Consider the following 20,978-nt stretch of genomic DNA (forward strand, 5'->3'; position numbering starts at 1 on the left):
GGCTCACACAGAACCAGTCAAATTTGGACACACCTACTCATCTTTATTTTTGCTACTGTCTACATTGTAGAATAGCAGCGAAGACATCGAAACTATGAAATAACACATGGAATCGTGTAGTAACCAAAAAAGTGGGAAACAAATCAAAATATATTTATATTTGAGATTCTTCAAAGTCGCCACCCTTTGCCTTGATGACAGCTTTGCACACTCTTGGCATTCTCTCAGCCAGCTTCATGAGGTAATCACTTGGAATGCATTTCAATTAACAGATGGGCCTTGTTTATTTGTGGAATTTATTTCCTTCGTAATGCATTTGAGGCAATCAGTTTTGATGTGACAAGGTAGGGGTGGTATACAGAAGATAACATTATTTGGTAAAAGGCCAAGTCCATATTATGGCAAGAACAGCTCAAATAAGCAAGGAGAAATTACAGTCCATCATTACTTTAAGACATGAAGGTCAGTCAATTCTGAAAATGTTAAGACATCTCAACATCAACTGTTCAGAGGCGACTGCTTGAATCAGGCCTTCATGGTCGAATTGCTGCAAAGAAACCACTACTAAAGGACACCAATAATAAGAAGAGACTTGCTTGGGCCAAGAAACACAAGCAATGAACATTAGACTGGTGAGACTGGTGTCCTTTGGTCTGATGAGTCCAAACTTGAGATTTTTGGTTCCACCTGCCGTGTCTTGTGAGACTCAGTAGGTGAGTGGAGGATCTCTGCACATGTAGTTCCCACCGTGAAGCATGGAAGAGGAGGTGTGGGGGTGCTTTGCTAGTGACACTGTCTGTCTTATTTAGAATTCAAGGCACACTTAGCCAGCATGGCTACCACAGCATTCTGCAGCGATACTAAGAGTGTGAAAAGCTGTCATCAAAGCCAAGATTTGCTACTTTAAAGAATCTCAAATATAAAATATATTTTGATTTGTTTAACACTTTTTTGGTCAGTACATGACCAATAAGTGTTATTTCATAGTTTGGATGTCTTCACTATAATTATACAATGTAGAAAATAGTCAAACTAAAGAAAAACCCTTGAATGAGTAGGTGTGTCAAAACTATTGACGGGTACTGTACAGTGGGGCAAAAAAAGTAGTTCTAAATACTTTTTTGCCACACTGTATGTTGAAGAGGAGTGGGCAGACTGTTGAGTGTTGTACACACTGGTTGCTGGAGCTGCTAATTATCCCAGGTGTAGTTAGTTACCTGTCGTATTTTCAGTGTAGGCCTTTAATAAGTACCTAATTCGATAGGAAGACCACCAAGGAGTCCCCACTACCAACCAACCTCTCATAAATCCTGACTCTGTTAACAGAGCAGGTCAGAGCACCAAATAGAAGCCTGATTTAGTTCCGTCATGAAGCAGCTGTGTTTGAAGTGTGTTCTTCCTCAATGGTTTGTTCTGTTAGGTTGGAGCCACCAGCTATTCTAGCACTGAGATTAGTTTCTTTACAGATGACCTCTGATCATTGAGAACTTTTGTATGTTGTTGAATGCAATAAATACAATTTGTGCAATAACAATCCATGTCTCTCCTTAAGTCCTTAAAGTAAGTACAGCTGTAAAGATCTGAGAAGTGATGGGTGGATGAGGACAGGGGAAACAGTCCCAGTGTTTTTTTCCTCATCAAAGGGATTGTAGTCTCACAGTGGAAATGAAAAAAACACTCAAAAGGGAAGTGAGAGCCAAGTCTGTCTACGAGGCAACAAAAAAATGGCTCTAGGAGAAGCTACACAGACACTCACTGATCTTGTCCAGAATTGCATAGTTGAACCACCGATCGGTTATACCTCTCTCATTCTCTCTCTGTCTGCCTCATCGGGTCTCTCTGTCTCCTTTGCTGACTCCAGACCTGTCGTTTACTCATTAACCCGTGAAGAGCTGCAGTAAGCTTTTAAGGCTGCTTACACGCTCCACTCTGTTGATCTACATGCACACACATCGGTGGAGTTTTTTTGGGGGGGGCCAGTGGACTTTTCGTTGCGTTCCACCCAGAGAGGAAGTCCGCCTTCTGTAGTGTATATCCACTTGTGGTCTTGGGATCTGAGCCTCTCAAAGCAAGCACCTCCTTCTGATTAGAGTCCAGAGGGAGCCATGTAGACAACAACCCATCTCTGCTTACCATATGCTACACACTGCAATTGCCACACACACACAGAATTTCCAGTCACAGTCATAATGATGAGCATAGTGGGGACTAAAAACCCCATTTCTTTATCTTAATTCGGATCCACAGATGAGAGGCCATGGGTAGACAAAGGAAATTGAAAAGAAGGAGTTAATGAAGTTATCCCTTGTATAACAATAGATGTTTAACGACATGTCCAGTGTGATATGGCATCATCCAATATGATACAGTGTTCCTGCCTGCTGCTGTCAGTTTTTTTGTGGCAATTTCCTAAATTACTGTGTACATTACAAATACTCGACAGTCGACAGAGATGCATTTAATAGAATCATGCAGGGAGAAACATTTTCAATTAGGGGAAATTCCGACCCGAGTTAAGCGTGTGTAAATGGAACGTAATTCCCTATGCGCCTTTCTCTCTCTCGCATATTCTGACCTTGAACTGCTGAGGAATATTTTTGGCCGCTGATACCGGAACAATAACGGCCTAGTTATATACAGTGTATATATATATATATATATATATATATATATATATATATATATATATATATATATATATATATATATATATATATATATATATATATTTTTATTTTATTTATATCACCCTCAGCTCCACAACTTCCCTCGGCTATGTAACAGCTAGGTAAATGAGTAAATCCTTTGGATAAGGGGATTGTGTTATATATGTATATTACTTTATGATCCCTGGAGACAAATGTGAAACCAGTCACATGGCAGCAAACCGAAGCATATCAACATATCACCTTTTCCCCAGTGAAGTTTATGAAATGCTGGCCTTGCAGATATGAAATGTGCCAAGCACAAATGACAGTATAGCGCCAAACTTACAGAGTTGATTAATGATTTCTATAATGTTGTAATTATATGCCTGGACTTTTCACAGTATTTTTTACAATTTGTATGTTGTTAAATATTAGCCACTATCGATAGCCATCATCAGTTATAGGGTACTAGGTGGTAACTAGCAATGTCTAATCGCTGACACAAAAAAGCAATGTTTGGGAAAGAATTGGCATGTGGATGAAGGTCATGCTTAGGTGAATAAACCATAAAGAGAAATAAATGGCTACAGTTTATACTTGTGTAGGTATTTCATGACTCACTGCTCTCTAGCAAATCCTTGTGGAGGCCGGGCGCCTGCAGGCTGACTTCGGTCGTGAGTTGAACGGTGTTTCCTCCCACATATTGATGCAGCTGGCGGGTGTTGTTAAGGAGCGTGGTTTGGTGGGTCATGTTTCGGAGGATGCATGGCTTGACCTTCGCCCCTCAGTGATGAGACAAGATCGAAATTGGGTCTCATGAAAAAAGGAGGTAAAATACCTGAAAATGTATTAACATGTAATAACAGTAACTCAACTAATTAGTCAGTCATCCAACATATTACACCTTTACAACAAAACAATCTAAATGTTTCTCTCTAAACAAGTTTATTATTTATCTTAAGGCGTTCCTACTTGTATATTTAAAAAACAAATAATTATTATTATTATTATTATTATTATTTAAATCAATTTAACACAATTGTTTTGTTTAAATATCTCCAAAAGTTGTGATGACACAGAAAACATTTTTTGTTGAGCAAGAGCTCTGGTGAAACCCAGACCCGATTGCATAAAGCATCTTAAGTCTTTCCCTTAAATATCTTAAGTCTTCCCTTAATTAAGGAATCATTTCCCCTTACCTAAAGGAATTGTTTTAAGGGTTTTTTCACTTTTTCTCAACTTGTTTATATTACTATCTATTACGTCAAGGTAGTTTACAGTGTAGCTACAGCTAACTAGCCAGCCATGGATTGTGCACCTTCCATTGTTTAGTTAAGTAGCTACAGTTGAAGTTGGAAGTTTACATACACTTAGGTTGGAGTCATTAAACTTGTTTTTCAACCACTCCACAAATGTCTTGTTAACAAACTATAGTTTTGGCAAGTCGGTTAGGACATCTCCCTTGTGCATGACCCAAGTAATTTTTCACTTATAATTCACTGTATCACAATTCCAGTGGGTCAGAAGTATACATACACTAAGTTGACAGTGCCATTAAACAGCTTGGAAAATTCCAGAAAATGATATCATGGCTTTAGAAGTTTCTGATAGGCTAATTGACATCATTTGAGTCAATTGGAGGTGTACCTGTGGATGTATTTCAAGGCCTGCCTTCAAACTCAGTGCCTCTTTACTTGACATCATGGGAAAATCAAAAGAAATCAGCCAAGACCTCAGAAAAAAAATTGTAGACCTCCACAAGTCTGGTTCATCCTTGGGATTCATTTCCAAATGCCTGAAGGTTCCACGTTCATCTGTACAAACAATAGTACACAAGTATAAACACCATTGGACCACACAGCCTTCATACACTTCGCTCCAAGATGGCATAGCAGTTCAGACGTCTTTTGTCCTCGTCTTGTCGTGTCCCGTATATATAGATATATTTACAACTTTCTTCGCATACCTTTTTATATACAGTGGGGCAAAAAAGTATTTAGTCAGCCACCAATTGTGCAAGTTCTCCCACTTAAAAAGATGAGAGAGGCCTGTAATTGTCATCATAGGCACACTTCAACTATGACAGACAAAATGAGAAAAAAAATCCAGAAAATCACGTTGTAGGATTTTTAATGAATTTATTTGCAAATTATGGTGGAAAATAGGTATGAGATTCCCAAAGATTGGAAAGCAGCTGCGGTCATCCCCCTCTTCAAAGGGGGGGACACTCTTGACCAGACTGCTACAGACCTATATCTATCCTACCCTGCCTTTCTAAGGTCTTCGAAAGCCAAGTCAACAAACAGATTACCGACCATTTCGAATCTCACCATACCTTCTCTGCTATGCAGTCTGGTTTCAGAGCTGGTCATGGGTGCACCTCAGCCACACTCAAGGTCCTAAACGATATCTTAACCGCCATCGATAAGAAACATTACTGTGCAGCCATATTCATTGATCTGGCCAAGGCTTTCGACTCTGTCAATCACCACATCCTCATCGGCAGACTGGACAGCCTTGGTTTCTCAAATGATTGCCTCACCTGGTTCACCAACTACTTCTCTGATAGAGTTCAGTGTGTCAAATCGGAGGGTCTGCTGTCCGGACCCCTGGCAGTCTCTATGGGGGTGCCACAGGGTTCAATTCTTGGACCGACTCTCTTCTCTGTATACATCAATGATGTCGCTCTTGCTGCTGGTGAGTCTCTGATCCACCTCTATGCAGACGACACTATTCTGTATACTTCTGGCCCTTCTTTGGACACTGTGTTAAAAACCCTCCAGGCAAGCTTCAATGCCATACAACTCTCCTTCTGTGGCCTCCAATTGCTCTTAAATACAAGTAAAACTAAATGCATGCTCTTCAACCGATCGCTGCCTGCACCTGCCCGCCTGTCCAACATCACTACTCTGGACGGCTTTGACTTAGAATACGTGGACACCTACAAAAACCTAGGTGTCTGGTTATACTGTAAACTCTCCTTCCAGACCCACATCAAACATCTCCAATTCAAAGTTAAATCTAGAATTGGCTTCCTATTTCGCAACAAAGCATCTTTCACTGCTTTCATCTTTCACATGCTGCCAAACATACCCTTGTAAAACTGACCATCCTACCAATCCTCGACTTCAGCGATGTCATATACAAAATAGCCTCCAATACCCTACTCAACAAATTGGACGCAGTCTATCACAGTGCAATCCGTTTTGTCACCAAAGCCCCATATACTACCCACCATTGCGACCTGTACGCTCTCGTTGGCTGGCCCTCGCTTCATTCTCGCCAAACCTACTGGCTCCATGTCATCTACAAGACCCTGCTAGGTAAAGTCCCCCCTTATCTCAGCTCGCTGGTCACCATAGCATCACCCACCTGTAGCACGCGCTCCAGCAGGTATATCTCTCTGGTCACCCCCAAAACCAATTCTTTCTTTGGCCGCCTCTCCTTCCAGTTCTCTGCTGCCAATGACTGGAACGAACTACAAAATCTCTGAAACTGGAAACACTTATCTCCCTCACTAGCTTTAAGCACCAACTGTCAGAGCAGCTCACAGATTACTGCACCTGTACATAGCCCACCTATAATTTAGCCCAAACAACTACCTCTTTCCCTACTGTATTTATTTATTTCTTTATTTATTTTGCTCCTTTGCACCCCATTATTTGTATTTCTACTTTGCACATTATTCCACTGCAAATCTACCATTCCAGTGTTTTACTTGCTATATTGTATTTACTTTGCCACAATGGCCTTTTTTTTGCCTTTACCTCCCTTATCTCACCTCATTTGCTCACATCGTATATAGACTTGTTCATACTGTATTATTGACTGTATGTTTGTTTTACTCCATGTGTAACGCTTGTCGTTGTATGTGTCGAACTGCTTTGCTTTATCTTGGCCAGGTCGCAATTGTACATGAGAACTTGTTCTCAACTTGTCTACCTGGTTAAATAAAGGTGTTCTCAACTAGCCTACCTGGTTAAATAAAGGTGTTCTCAACTTGTCTACCTGGTTAAATAAAGGTGTTCTCAACTAGCCTACCTGGTTAAATAAAGGTGTTCTCAACTTGTCTACCTGGTTAAATAAAGGTGTTCTCAACTAGCCTACCTGGTTAAATAAAGGTGTTCTCAACTTGTCTACCTGGTTAAATAAAGGTGTTCTCAACTTGTCTACCTGGTTAAATAAAGGTGTTCTCAACTTGTCTACCTGGTTAAATAAAGGTGTTCTCAACTTGTCTACCTGGTTAAATAAAGGTGTTCTCAACTTGTCTACCTGGTTAAATAAAGGTGAAATAAAAATAAAATAAATAAAAATACCACTCAGGAAGGAGACGCGTTCTGTCTCCTAGAGATGAACGTACTTTGGTACGAAAAGTGCAAATCAATCCCAAAACAACAGCAAAGGACCTTGTGAAGATGCTGGAGGAAACAGGTACAAAAGTGTCTATATCCATAGTAAATCGAGTCATATATCAACATAACCTGAAAGGCTGCTCAGCAAGGAGGAAGCCACAGCTCCAAAACCGCCATAAAAAAGCCAGACTACGGTTTGCAACTGCACATGTGGACAAAGATCGTACTTTTTGGAGAAATGTCCTCTGGTCAGATGAAACAAAAATAGAACTGTTTGGCCACCATCGTTATGTTTGGAGGAAAAAGGGGGAGGCTTGCAAGCCGAAGAACACCTTCCCAAACGTGAAGCACGAGGGTGGCAGAATCCTGTCATCTATAAAATTGCCTCCAACACTCTACTCAACAAACTGGATGCAGTCTATCACAGTGCCATCCATTTTGTCACCAAAGCCCCATACACTACCCACCATTGCAACCTGTACGCCCTCGTTGGTTGGCCCTCGCTTCATACTCATCGCCAAACCCACTGGCTACAGGTTATCTACAAGTCTCTGCTAGGTAAAGCCCCACCTTATCTCTTATCTTATCTCAGCTCACTGGTCACCATAGTAGCACCCACTCATAGCACACGCTCCAGCAGGTATATCTCAATGGTCACCCCCAAAGCCAATTATTCCTTTGGTCGTCTTTCCTTCCAGTTCTCTGCTGCCAATGACTGGAACGAACTGCAAAAATCTCTGAAGCTGGAGACTCATATCTCCCTCACTAGCTTTAAGCACCAGCTGTCAGAGCAGCTTACCGATCACTGCACCTGTACATAGCCCATCTGTAAACAGCCCATCTGTAAACAGCCCATCTATCTACCTACCTCATCCCCATACTGTATTTGTTTATTTATCTTGCTCCTTTGCACCCCTGTATCTCTACTTGCACATTCATCTTCTGCACATCTACCATTCCAGTGTTTTAATTGCTATATTGTAATTACTTCGCCACCATAGCCTATTTATTGCCTTAACTCCCTCATCTCACCTCATTTGCACTCACTGTATTTCCCCCTTTTCCCCTTCTTCTTTTCTACTGTAATATTGCCTATGTTTGGTTTATTACATGTGTAACTGTGTTGTTGTTCGTGTCGAATTGCTATGCTTCACCTTGGCCAGGTCGCAGTTGCAAATGAGAACTTGTTCTCAACTAGCCTACCTGGTTAAATAAAGGTGAAATAAAAATTAAATGAAATGTTGCGGGGGTGCTTTGCTGCAGGAGGGACTGGTGCACTTCACAAAATAGATGGCATTATGAGGGAGGAAAATTATGTGGATATATTGAAGCAACATCTCAAGACATCAGTCAGGAAGTTAAAGCTTGGTCACAAATGGGTCTTCCAAATGGACAATGACCCCAAGCATACTTCCAAAGTTGTGGCAAAATGGCTGACGGACAACAAAGTAAAAGTTTTGGAGTGGCCATCACAAAGCCTTGACCTCAATCCTATAGAAAATTTGTGGGCAGAAGTGAAAAAGCGTGTGTGAGCAAGGAGGCCTACAAACCTGACTCAGTTACACCAGCTCTGTCAGGAGGAATGGGCCAAAATTCACCCAAATTATTGTGGGAAGCTTGTGGAAGGCTACCCGAAATGTTTGACCCAAGTTAAACAATTTAAAGGCAATTCTACCAAATACTAATTGAGTGTATGTAAACTTCTGACCCACTGGGAATGTGATGAAAGAAATAAAAGCTGAAATAAATCATTCTCTCTACTATTATTCTGACATTTCACATTCTTAAAGTAAAATGGTGCTCCTAACTGACCTAAGACAGGGAATTTTTACTAGGATTAAATGTCAGGAATTGTGAAGAACTGAGTTTAATGTATTTGCAAAAAAAGTGGCAAAGGAATTCACTTTTTGTCCTGCATACAGTATTTCCAAGCATAGTGATGGCTGCATCATGTTATGGGTATGCTTGTAATCATTAAGGACTGGGGAGTTTTTAAGGATAAAAAATAAACGTAATAGAGCTAAGCACAGGCAAAATTCTAGAGAAAAACATGGTTCTATTCACCAGACACCCTGAGATGAATTTACCTTCAGCAGGACAATAACCTAAAACACAAGGCCAAATCTACACTGGAGTTGCTTACCAAGAAGACAGTGAACGTTCCTCAGTGTTCGAGTTACAGCTTTGACTTAATAAATCTACTTGAAAATCTATGACAAGACCTGAAAATGGATGTCTAGCAATGGTCATCAACCGAATTGACAGAGCTTGAAGAATTTTTAACAGAATAACGGACAAATGTTGCACACTCCAGGTGTGGAAAGCTCTTAGAGACTTATCCAGAAAGACTAACAGATTTAATCGCTGCCAAAGGTGATTCTACAAAGTATTTACTTAGGGGTGTGACTACTTATGTACGTGTGGAAAAAGTCAAGGGGCATGAATACGCTCTGAAAGCAAACATGTTGACATGAGTACCCTGATATCGGGGAATTTGTGCCATTCTGAAAAAATTGTTAGAGGCACTGTACTTTCCTAACCCTAAATAATATACAAGATCAGAGTATTTTTTTATTCCACCAATTGGTGATGAAAAGGAGACAAATAAATGTGTATTTACATGGCTTCTGTCACTGATCCCTAATATTATGAACATTATTTTTATATATTTTAGACTGTCGAGAAATGTCTATTTAAAAGGTACACCAAATGAAAAGGAATGGCTTTAGATAAATGTACTGAAAACACTACTGAATGAAAACTCCACGAGGAACTATGTTGGCCAGCAAGAGGGAGGGTTTTCAGTGGTTGAATTCAATTTATTCAGAGCATGCAAGGGAACCATGCCTGCAATGCCCGTAACGCACTAGCATAAGGTACACTACATGACCAAAAGTATGTTGACACCTGCTCATGGGCATTAATGTGGAGTTGGTCCTGCATCTGCTGCTACAACAGTCTCCACTCTTCTGGGAAGGCTTTCCTCTAGATACTGGAACATTGCTGCGGGGACTTGCTTCCATTCAGCCTAGCCCAAACCATGAAAAACAGCCCCAGACCATTATTCCTCATCCACCAAACTTTACAGTTGGCACTATGCATTGGGGCATCTGCCAAACCCAGATTTGTCCATCGGAATGCCAGATGGTGAACGGTGATTCATCACTCCAGAAAACGCATTTCAACTGCTCCAGAGTCCAATGGCGGCAAGATTTACATCACCCCAGCCAACAATTGGCATGGTGATTTTAGGATTTTGTGCGGCTGCCTGGCCATGGAAACTAATTTCATGAAGCTTCCGATGAACAGTTATTGTACTGATGTTGTTTCCAGAGGCAGTTTGGAACTGAGTGTTGCAATCAAGGACAGAAGCTGTCCCATTCTGTGAACTTGTGTGGCCTACCACTTCGCAGCTGAGCCGTTGTTGCTCCTAGACGTTTCCACTTCACAGTGGCATGTTGTTCCTAGATGTTTCCACTTCACAATAACAGCGGTTACAGTTGACCGGGGCAACTCTAACAGGGCAGACATTTGATCGAACTGACTTGTTGGAAAGGTGGCATTCTGTGACAGTGCCACATTGAAAGTCACTGGGCTCTTCAGTAAGGCCATTCTACCGCCAGTTTTTGTCTATGGAGATAGCGTGGCTGTGCGCTCAATTTTATACACCTATCAGCAATGGGCGTGGCTGAAATAGCCGAATCCACTAATTTGAAGGGGTGTCCACATACTTTTGTATATATTGTGTAAGTCTGAATAGGATAGATAGATTTCCTAAGTCTGAAGAGAAATGTGAGAATATATTGTGTTAATCTATTGTAGGACAGGCCTACTGTACAACAATACAACTCACTGTTCAATGTTATCAAAGTACAAGACTAAACAATCCCGTGCAGGTACGAAACAGTAGCTGTAAACGTCATTCCATCTCTGTCATAAGGGCCAGTCCCTGCTGTGGCTCAGTTATATAACAGTCAATCCGTGCCCACTGTGCCAGCACTCACAGCTCTCAAATACTGTATAACAACTGTAAAAATATGGTGTTGCAAACCACACTGCAAAAGACAAGGAGAAATAGGTGGTTTTGGAATGAAATTCTGAATGACTGATACTCAGGCAGGTGGACAGGCAGAGAGTGTGTGTGCTTGTGTGTGAGGGAGAACATAACTATGTAGACCTACAGTTTAACCCAAATATACTAAATATTCTAAATATAATTCTCTGTTTGTTCTCATGTTGTGTGTCAGTGTGCGAACCCAATCAAGATGTCCTGGGTGATTACTTTGCCCTTCAGCTTTATTAACGCCTTATTGCCATCTGTAAACATTGAGAAATGTTTATCTAAATGTGTTCAATTACTGGAGTATAGGACAGGAAATAAGTTGAAGGAATGATTGGGGAGATGGTAGCCGAATGTCAGCTGCTTGAGTTTGTACAGTAGTCTGCCTGACACATTATTTACACCAGTTATGGCAGGAGCCCTGGTTTCATTTGTTTCTGTCCTCCTATTGCGTTTTTCTCTTCGAAGAACACACCATGTCGCACCTTATGACCAAGCCATATGAGGAGCAATAATTAATGTGCATAATAAATTAAACTACACGCACGAACAGCGGACACTGTAGTAAGTTTGAACAAAAGAGACACCAGCGGCGAAGTTTCTCTCATTGGATGGACCATGACGAGTAACTATTTTTCTTACTGTAACTTTACGACTTCAGCTACATGAATGGACCATCGCATTGACTTTTCATTGCCACGAGAATGTGCCGTTAAGGATGGGGGAACCTGTTGTTTTACTGTGGGCATATGGACAGCATCCAAGACAATTTGGTAAGTGTTGAAGCATGTACTATAAACAGTTGTTTCAAGCAGTGTCGTAAATGGTATGACTTATTGTGGCAGCAATCGTGACCATAAATAGTTTCTTAACAAGGTGTGTTGTTGCATAAAGGGGTATATTATTAGAGCGTGCAGTTGAGCAGCAGCCCACGAAGTATTTGACGTCAGGCGACATCTTTTGGACTTATTTTTTTTTTGCGAACCCGCCTTGATTTCACCTTCCACAGGAGTTGATTTTTGGTGCGGACCGGACCAAATCTGAACCAATCATAGACATCTATGTTTCACAAGTTTGGACATCACAGTACAGCAGAGTACAGTACAATATAGGACAGTAGAGTACAGTACATTACAGTACACAGTGCAGTAAAGAAAAGTAGAGTAGTGTACTGTATTGTACTCAACTTTACTCTAATGTGCTATACCCTACGGAACTAAACTGTACCTCTACTGAATCAAACTATACTGTACTTTACTGTAGTCTAATGTACTCTACTCTAATTAATTACATTTTACTGTACCATACTCTACTCTACTGACTGTACTCTACTGAATTAAACTCGACTGTACTCTACTGAATTAAACTATACTGTGCTGTACTCTACTGCATTAAACTATACTGTACTCTACTGAATTAAACTATACTGTGCTGTGGTGTACTCTACTGCATTAAACTATACTGTACTCTACTGAATTAAACTCGACTGTACTCTACTGAATTAAACTATACTGTGCTGTACTCTACTGAATTCAACTCGACTGTACTCTACTGAATTAAACTATACTGTGCTGTGGTGTACTCTACTGCATTAAACTATACTGCACTCTACTGAATTAAACTATACTGTTCTGTTCATTACTATAATTAAATGGTACTGTACCATACTGTAGTGTACTCTACTGACTACTCCACTGAATTAAACTCTACTGTACTGTCATGTACTGTACTCTACTGAATAACATCCTACTGTACTGTAATGTACTGTACTCTACTGAATAACACTCTACTGTATTGTACCCCACCTTACCATATTGTACTGTACTCTTCTGTTATCCAGAGCGACTTACAGTCACTGCATTCACTGTAGGTAGATAAACAACAACATATCACAGTCATAGCAAGAAAAAAATATCTGTAACAGTTACTCAGAATGTTATTGTAGTTGTGGTCTATTGGTTTATTCTGTATGTTGGACTACTTAAAAAATCATCACTGCCAGTGTTAAAGCTTTTGAAAAAGCTAACATAAGTCCATGTGATAGATGGGAGCAATAACACATATTTAGTTGTAATCTAAAATCAAAATGGTATTGGTTGCGTACACATATTATGCAGATGTTATCGCAGGTGCAGTGATATGCTTGTTTCTAGCTCCAACAGTGCAGTAATACCTAACAACACACAAAAAAAATACACACAAATCCCCAAAATAAAAATAAAGGAATTAAGAGCAAATAATGTAAGAAACTACACACGAAAACAAATACTGCAGTATGCTAGGAACAGGGCGACAATGTCTGTTGGCGCCATCTTGTAATCTTCAGTTGGCTCCTCTTTCCTATTAAGAGGTGTGACAAATTATTATTGTGATATAATGCTTTCTTAGTTGAGAAGGTATAGCAGTTGAAATTTCGCCATATAATCAATAACTGAACTATACAGTACCAGTCAAAAGTTGACACACCTATTCATTCCAGAGTTTTTCTTTATCGGTACTATTTTCTACATGATAGAATAATACTGTAGACATCAAAAGTATGAAATAACACATATGGAATCATGTAGTAACCAAAAAAAAGTGTAAAACAAATCAAAATATATTTTATATTTGAGATTCTTCAAAGGAGCCACCCTTGGCCTTGATGACAACTTGGCACACACTTTCCATTCTCTCAAACAGCTTCATGAGGTAGTCACCTGGAATGCATTCCAATTAACAGGTGTGCCTTGTTAAAAGTTAATGTGCGCAATTCCTTTCCTTCTTAATACGATTGAGCCAATCAGGTGTATTGTGACAAGGTAGGGATGGTATACAGAAGAGAGCCCTATTTGGTAAAAGACCAAGTCCATATTATTGCAAGAACAGCTCAAATAAGCAAAGAGAAATGAGTCCATCATTACTTTAAGACATGAAGGTCAGTCAATAGGGAAAATTTCAAAAACGTTGAAAGTTTTTTCAAAATGCAGTCGCAAGAACCATCAAGCGCTATGATGAAACTGGCTCTCATGAGGACCGCCACAGGAAAGGAAGACCCAGAGTTACCTCTGCTGCAGAGGATAAGTTAATTAGAGTACCAGCCTCAGAAACTGCAGCCCAAATAAATGCTTCACAAAGTTCAAGTAACAAACACCTCAACGGTTCAGAGGAGACTGTGAATCAGACCTTCATGGTCGAATTGCTGCAAAGAAACCACTACAAAAGGACACCAATAAGAAGAAGAGACTTGCTGTGGGCAAGAACCTCGAGCAATGGACATTAGACCGGTGGAAATCTATCCTTTGGTCTGATGAGTCCAAATGTGCGATTTTTGGGTCCAACCGTGTCTTTGTGAGACGCAGTGTAGGTGAACGGATGATCTCTGCATGTGGTTCCCACCGTGATGCATGGAGGAGGAGGAGGTGGAGGTGGGATGGTGTGGGGGTGCTTTTGCTGGTGACACTGACTGTGATTTATTTAGAATTCAATGCACACTTAACCAGCATGGCTACCACAGCATTCTGGTTTGCGCTTAGTGGGACTATCATTTGTTTTTCAACAGGACAATGACCCAACACACCTCCAGGCTGTGTTAGGGCTATTTGACCAAGAACGAGAGTGATGCAGTGCTGCATCAGATGACCTGGCCTCCACAATCACCCGACCTAAACCAAATCGAGATGAGATGAGTTGGACCACAGAGTGAAGGAAAAGCAGCCAACAAGTGCTCAGCATATGTGGGAACTCCTTCAAGACTGTTGGAAAAGCATTCCAGGTGAAGCTGGTTGAGAGAATGCCATGAGTGTACAAAGCTATCATCAAGGCAAAGGGTGGCTACTTTGAAGAATCTCAAATATAAAATATATTTTGATAGGTTTAACACTTTTTTTTGGTTACTACACGATTCCATGTGTGTTATTTCATAGTTTTGATGTCTTCACTATTATTCTACAATGCAGTAAATAGTAAAATAATGAGAAACCCTTGAATGAGTAGGTGTGTCCAAACTTTCGACTGGTACTGTATGTTCAATGCCTGGAAAATACCTATTTTCGACGTCCGTATAAGATGTATTTTTCACATCCAGAAAATACGTCTTCTAACTTTCATTCAGCACCTGAAATGCACATGATGTTGTCTGGAAAAGACGTCTAAAGTCTTTTCAACATCATTTTGCTTACTGGGAGATTTCACACTATCGAGTTTACTACGAGAGTTGCAGTAGCCCTACCTACAATCAATACAACTCAAAGTAGTCAAAACTATGACAACTGCCCCCATACCTGCACTATTTACAAAAATGATGTAAACTGATTTTCAATTTCAACACATTTCTCTCCCTTTGAATCTACAATGAACAAAAATATAAACACAACATGTAAAGTGTTGGTCCCATGTTTCATGACCTGAAATAAAACATCCCAGAAATGTTCTATATCAACAAAAAGCTTATTTCTCTCAAATATTGTGCACACATTTGTTTACATCCCTGTTAGTGAGTATTTATCATTTGCCAAGATAATCCATCCACCTGACAGGTGTGGCATATCAAGAAGCTGATTAAACAGCATGGTCATTCCACAGGTGCACCTTGTGCTGGGGACAATAAAAGGCCACTCTAAAATGTGCAGTTTTGTCACACAACACAATGGCCACAGACGTCTCAAGTTGGGGGAGCATGCAATTGGCATGATGACTGCAGGAATGACCACCAGAGCTGGTACTAGAGATTTGAAGGTTAATTTCTCTACCACAAGCCACCTCGAACGTTGTTTTTGAGAATTTGGCAGTATGTCTAACCGGCCTCACAACCGCAGACCACATGTGGGCAAGTGGTTTGCGGATGTCAACGCTGTGACCAGTGCCCCATGGTGGCGGTAGGGTTATGGTATGGGCAGGCATAAGCTACGGACAATGAACACAATTGTATTTTATTGAAGGCCTATTTTGAATGCACAGAGATACCGTAACGAAATCCCGAAGCCCATTGTCGTGTCATTCATTCGCCGTCATCACCTCATGTTTCAGCATGCTAATGCACAGCCCCATGTCACAAGGATCTGTACACAATTCCTGGAATCTGAAAATGTCCCAGTTCTTCCATGGCCTGCATACTCACCAGGCATATCACCCATTGATCATGTTTGGGACACTCTGGATTGAAGTGTACGACAGAGCATTCCAGTTCCCACCAATATCCAGCAACTTCGCAAAGCCATTGAAGAGGAGTGGGACCACATTCCACAGGCCACAATCAACAGCCTGGTCAACTCTATCAAAATGAGATGTGTCACATTGCAGATACTGACTGGTTTTCTCTACCTTTTTGTTTTTAAAGGTATCTGTGACCAACAGATGCATATCTGTATTCCCAGTCATGTGAAATCCATAGATTAGGGCCTAATTTATTTATTTAAATTGACTGATTTCCTAATATGAACTGTAACTTAGTAAAATCTTTCAAATTGTTGCATTTATAATTTTGTTCAGTATATCCTCTTGTTTGCATTCAGCAGTAAACTCATTAAGCACTAAAAGTTATGAAAAATGTATCATAGTTACAGCATGTCACCTCGTCTGTGAGTCAACAGAAAGGCAGGATATCAAACATGGTGGGTAAACTGAACATGGTGGGTAAACTTAATGAGTTTCTCAGAACTGCCTTTACTGGAGATATGACAATGTAATTTACCGGGATGACGTTTTTCTAATTATATCAATGGACCAGTTAAACAAATTCTCTAAATTATTGACAAAATATGTGTATAAAGGTCATGGTTGTTAGCAATGTGCTCCATCTCATGACTGTTCTCTTGTTCTGCAGTTGGCCCTGAGACGGTAACTCCATGCCAGATGTCAACATCAGCGATTCCCTGTTGTGAAGAAGAATGACTTTTGCTCCACAGCTTAACTCTGCGTCGCTCTGTGGAAGATGAACCACTCCTGTCTCTCCCAGACCAGTGACACCACCAATGTGACAGCAGATCCACTGGGGGGCCATGAGATATGGGAGGTGGTGGTGATTGTACTCATCACAGGGCCTCTCTCCCTGGTCACTATCATAGGTAACCTGCTGGTGGTGATCTCCTTCCGGGTCAACAGGCAGCTGCGCACCTTCAGCAATTACTTTCTGCTGAGCTTGGCGGTGGCGGATCTGATCCTGGGAGCAGTCTCTATGAACCTCTATGCTGTTTATATTATCATGGGACGCTGGACCCTGGGCAGCCTGGCCTGTGACGTCTGGCTGGCTGTGGATTATGTGGCCAGCAACGCCTCCGTCATGAACCTGCTGGTCATCAGCTTCGACCGCTTCTACTCCATCACCAGACCTCTCACCTACCGGGCCAAGCGCACCACACGCCGGGCAGCCGCAGCCATCGGCCTGGCCTGGGCCGTGTCCTTCATCCTGTGGGGGCCAGCCATCCTGTTCTGGCCCCATGTAGTGGGTAGGGAAGCACAGGACGCGGGTGAATGCTCTATCCCGTTCCTGACCGAGCCTGCTCTCACATTCGGCACGGCCATCGCTGCCTTCTACCTTCCTGTCACCATCATGGGAATCCTGTACTGGAAGATCTACTGGGAGATTGAGAAGCGAGCCCAGGGTCTGGAGGGGCTAATGGGGTCTGGGAGCAGTGGAGGGGCCTCCCAGGTGTCTGGGCGAAGGGATGTTTACTCCAGCAGCACCAAGAGCAGTGTGAGCAGCTCCAGAGAGGTGCCTGTGGGCAGGGAGCAGAGCAGTGAGGTGTCCCAGGGCTGCTTCCCTGTGAGAGAGGAGCCTAAACAGAGCAGTGAGAGGAGAATAGCAACACTGTCATTGTCTCCCACCAAGGGGGCCTACAGGGAGGGCTGCAGAGACAGCACCTGTAACATAGATGAGGAAGAGCCTACTGTCTCCCTTTCCTCCTCAGAGGAAGAACCAGAGCAGACGCAGCAGGGGGCGAGCGCTAAGACAAGCCCTAAAGCCATGATCCCACTCAGAGACGCCCAGGGCAGAGACACCGTAGGGGCCATCAAACCCCTGACATCCAGGGCAGAGGACAGTACAGCAGGTCCACAGGGCAGGCAGCCCCCCCTAAGGGGCTCCACATCAGACTCCAGACGCCACAAGCAGCCCAAAGCCAAGAGGAGGAGGAACACAATTGTCAGGGAGAAGAAGGCAGCCAGAACCCTGTGTGCCATCCTGCTGGCTTTCATCCTGACCTGGACGCCGTACAACATCATGGTGCTGGTGTCCGTCTCCTACTGCGTGCCCGAGAAGCTGTGGCAGCTTGGCTACTGGCTCTGCTACATCAACAGCACCGTCAACCCAGTCTGCTACGCCCTCTGCAACGAGCACTTCAGAGTCACCTTTAAGACGCTGCTGCTCTGCAGGCCGGGACAGAGGAACTGGGGAATGGCTTATAACGCCAACCATGCCTCCTTCAGGACACACAAGACCAGCAGTACTGTCTGAACTTCTTCAAAGCTAGACACTACCCTCTAGCTTAAGAAGAGTCAGACCTGCCCTAGTAAAAGACAATCCATGCAAGGGGATGATTTTTTGAAGAAGGCAGAGGAATTGCTTTTTGACTGTTCGGTAAGAAGGAAAAAGAAACAGACATGCTAAATATGATGGGCATTGGCATGCATAACAGTCAATAGCAGAAAACCTATTGCCTCAAAGTAGTCTTTCTTAAGAACATTAGATTGTATATATCTATGATAATCATGCAGTCTGTTTCTGCCCATGACCGTCTTCAAACCTTCCTTCCTCACCCTCCCCTTCAGTTCCTCTCCATGGAGCTGTTGGTCTGCCCGTTTTGACTTCGGGCCAGAGCCATGAAATGGCTTCTGTTTATGACATGTTTATTGAAACAGGGTTATGAATTGGTCCATATGCCTTAATGTTAAATCATCACCAGGAACTTGCAATACAAAAAAGGTACAAATATAACAGACACAAAGATTCCATCACTGATACTATAGTGCTTCAGTGATACTGAATGCACACTGCTGCAATAGAGAAAAGAGGACACGGCACCAAATACAGCCAGTGACAAATATTTTATTTTCATGGGGGGAAAAAAAAGATAAAACCTTCTACCATAAAGGCAATATTCATTCACAACTCAAATAAAGTCCCAAAACTGTTCTACATCAACTGAATCAATTTCATTGCTGAATATGACGGCAAAACGAAAACCGTTCCGTTCCTGGAAACCGCCTCTAAACAAACACCCCAAAAAGTGTCATGAGAAATACTTGTTTAACGCTTTAGTATTTGTTAGTTGGCTATTGATATAACATGATAGTATAGCTAAATTATATTACACAACTTCCTTACACTTTGATCAATTCAAATCGGAGCATACCATTAGCACACATTATCATGCACTTGCTTGCCTGTTTTGCCTTTTTTTTTATACCATGTCTGCCAATGTATCCTGTGTTTTTTACTGTCACTAGTTAAGGTAAAAACATCTTCGCTAATTGTAAATAGTGTAATTTGTGTGCCAGACCTGTGGAGAGCATTGTGCCCAGCTTTGGGGGAGAAGAGCAGAGAGAAAATACAATGTTCCCTTTCCATGAGACAAACAACTCAGACATGCAATTGATTCAGAAATGTGCCTTTAAGGTTCACCTTAGAATCCCTTTGTGCCCATCTTACAAATTATATAAATGTAGACCTATATATGACAATGTCAATACATTTTCCTCTAAGGAAAATGCTACAGTATAGCAAATGCAAGTGCACATACCAGTCTGTAGTTTGTGTTAACACACAACTGTCTGACTAGATCCTCTGATGGCTCCCCATCATTCCAATAACATTATCCCCCTGACAGTCCCAGTAGCACTTGTATTGCTCATTACTGCCCTCCTGTGGCTATAACTGAAGGGGAGTGTAGATCATGACAGTCACGTGAGGCCCCAGTGGAGCAGGTTAGAGCAGGGTGGGATGAGACTTCTGAGCCGGTATGGGAAGGGAAACAAAGTCCTGTGTTCAGTAGCCATTTCCCAACACATAACAAGGGGTCGGGTTCAGGACTAGTGCAGCTCTCTAGGACCTGTGTTGCCTACCAATGGAATATGTAACTATTGTTGGTAAAATGCTGACCGTAGGTATACAGTCGTGGCCAAAAGTTTTGAAAATTACACAAATATTAATTTTCACAATGTCTGCTGCCTCAGTTTGTATAATGGCAATTTGCATATACTCCAGAATGTTATGAAGAGTGATCAGATGAATTGCAATTAAATGCAAAGTCCCTCTTTTGCTATGAAAATGAACTGAATCCCCCCCCCCCAAAACGTTTCCATTGCATTTCATCCCTGCCACAAAAGGACCAGCTGACATCATGTCAGTGATTCACTCGTTAACTCAGGTGTGATTGTTGACAAGGACAAGGCTGGAGATCACTCTGTCATGCTGATTGAGTTTGAATAAGACTGGAAGCTTCAAAAGGAGGGTGGTGCTTGGAATCATTGTTCTTCCTCTGTCAACCATGGTTACCTGCAAGGAAACACGTGCTGTCATCATTGCTTTGCAGAATAAAGGCTTCATTGGCAAGGATATTGCTGCCAGTAAGATTGCACCTAAATCAACCATTTATCAGATCAAGAACTTCAAGGAGAGTGGTTCAATTGTTGTGAAGAAGGCTTCAGGGCGCCCAAGAAAGTCCAGCAAGCGCCAGGACCATCTCCTAAAGTTGATTCAGCTGCGGGATTGTGGAACCACCAGTACAGAGCTTGCTCAGGAATGGCAGCAGGCAGGTGTGAGTGCATCTGCACGCACAGTGAGGCAAAGACTTTTAGAGGATGGCCTGGTGTCAAGAAGGGCAGCAAAGAAGCCACTTCTCTCCAGGAAAAACGTCAGGGACAGACTGATATTCTGCAAAAGGTACAGGGTTAGGACTGAGGTAAAGTCATTTTCTCTGATGAATCCCCTTTCCGATTGTT

At 41.9% G+C, this 20,978-nt stretch overlaps 1 protein-coding gene across 1 annotated transcript; it reads left to right on the forward strand.

Annotated features, from left to right (window-relative positions):
- Positions 1 to 11,490: 11,490 nt before the first annotated feature.
- On the forward strand, positions 11,491 to 20,323 carry LOC110534014 (muscarinic acetylcholine receptor M3). The gene is made up of 2 exons (XM_021618635.2): positions 11,491 to 11,833; positions 16,864 to 20,323. The coding sequence occupies exon 2, from the start codon at positions 16,972 to 16,974 to the stop codon at positions 18,490 to 18,492; it is 1,521 nt and encodes a 506-aa protein (XP_021474310.2). The 5' UTR covers positions 11,491 to 11,833; positions 16,864 to 16,971; the 3' UTR covers positions 18,493 to 20,323.
- The last annotated feature ends 655 nt before the right edge of the window (positions 20,324 to 20,978 follow it).

This window comes from Oncorhynchus mykiss, chromosome 10 (genome assembly GCF_013265735.2).
Source record: "Oncorhynchus mykiss isolate Arlee chromosome 10, USDA_OmykA_1.1, whole genome shotgun sequence".
In the NCBI taxonomy this organism is placed as follows: Eukaryota; Metazoa; Chordata; class Actinopteri; order Salmoniformes; family Salmonidae; genus Oncorhynchus; species Oncorhynchus mykiss.

Coding starts and splice junctions, on each gene's coding strand:
- LOC110534014 (XM_021618635.2), top strand. CDS start 16,972: ATGAACCACTCCTGTCTCTCCCAGACCAGTGACACCACCAATGTGACA.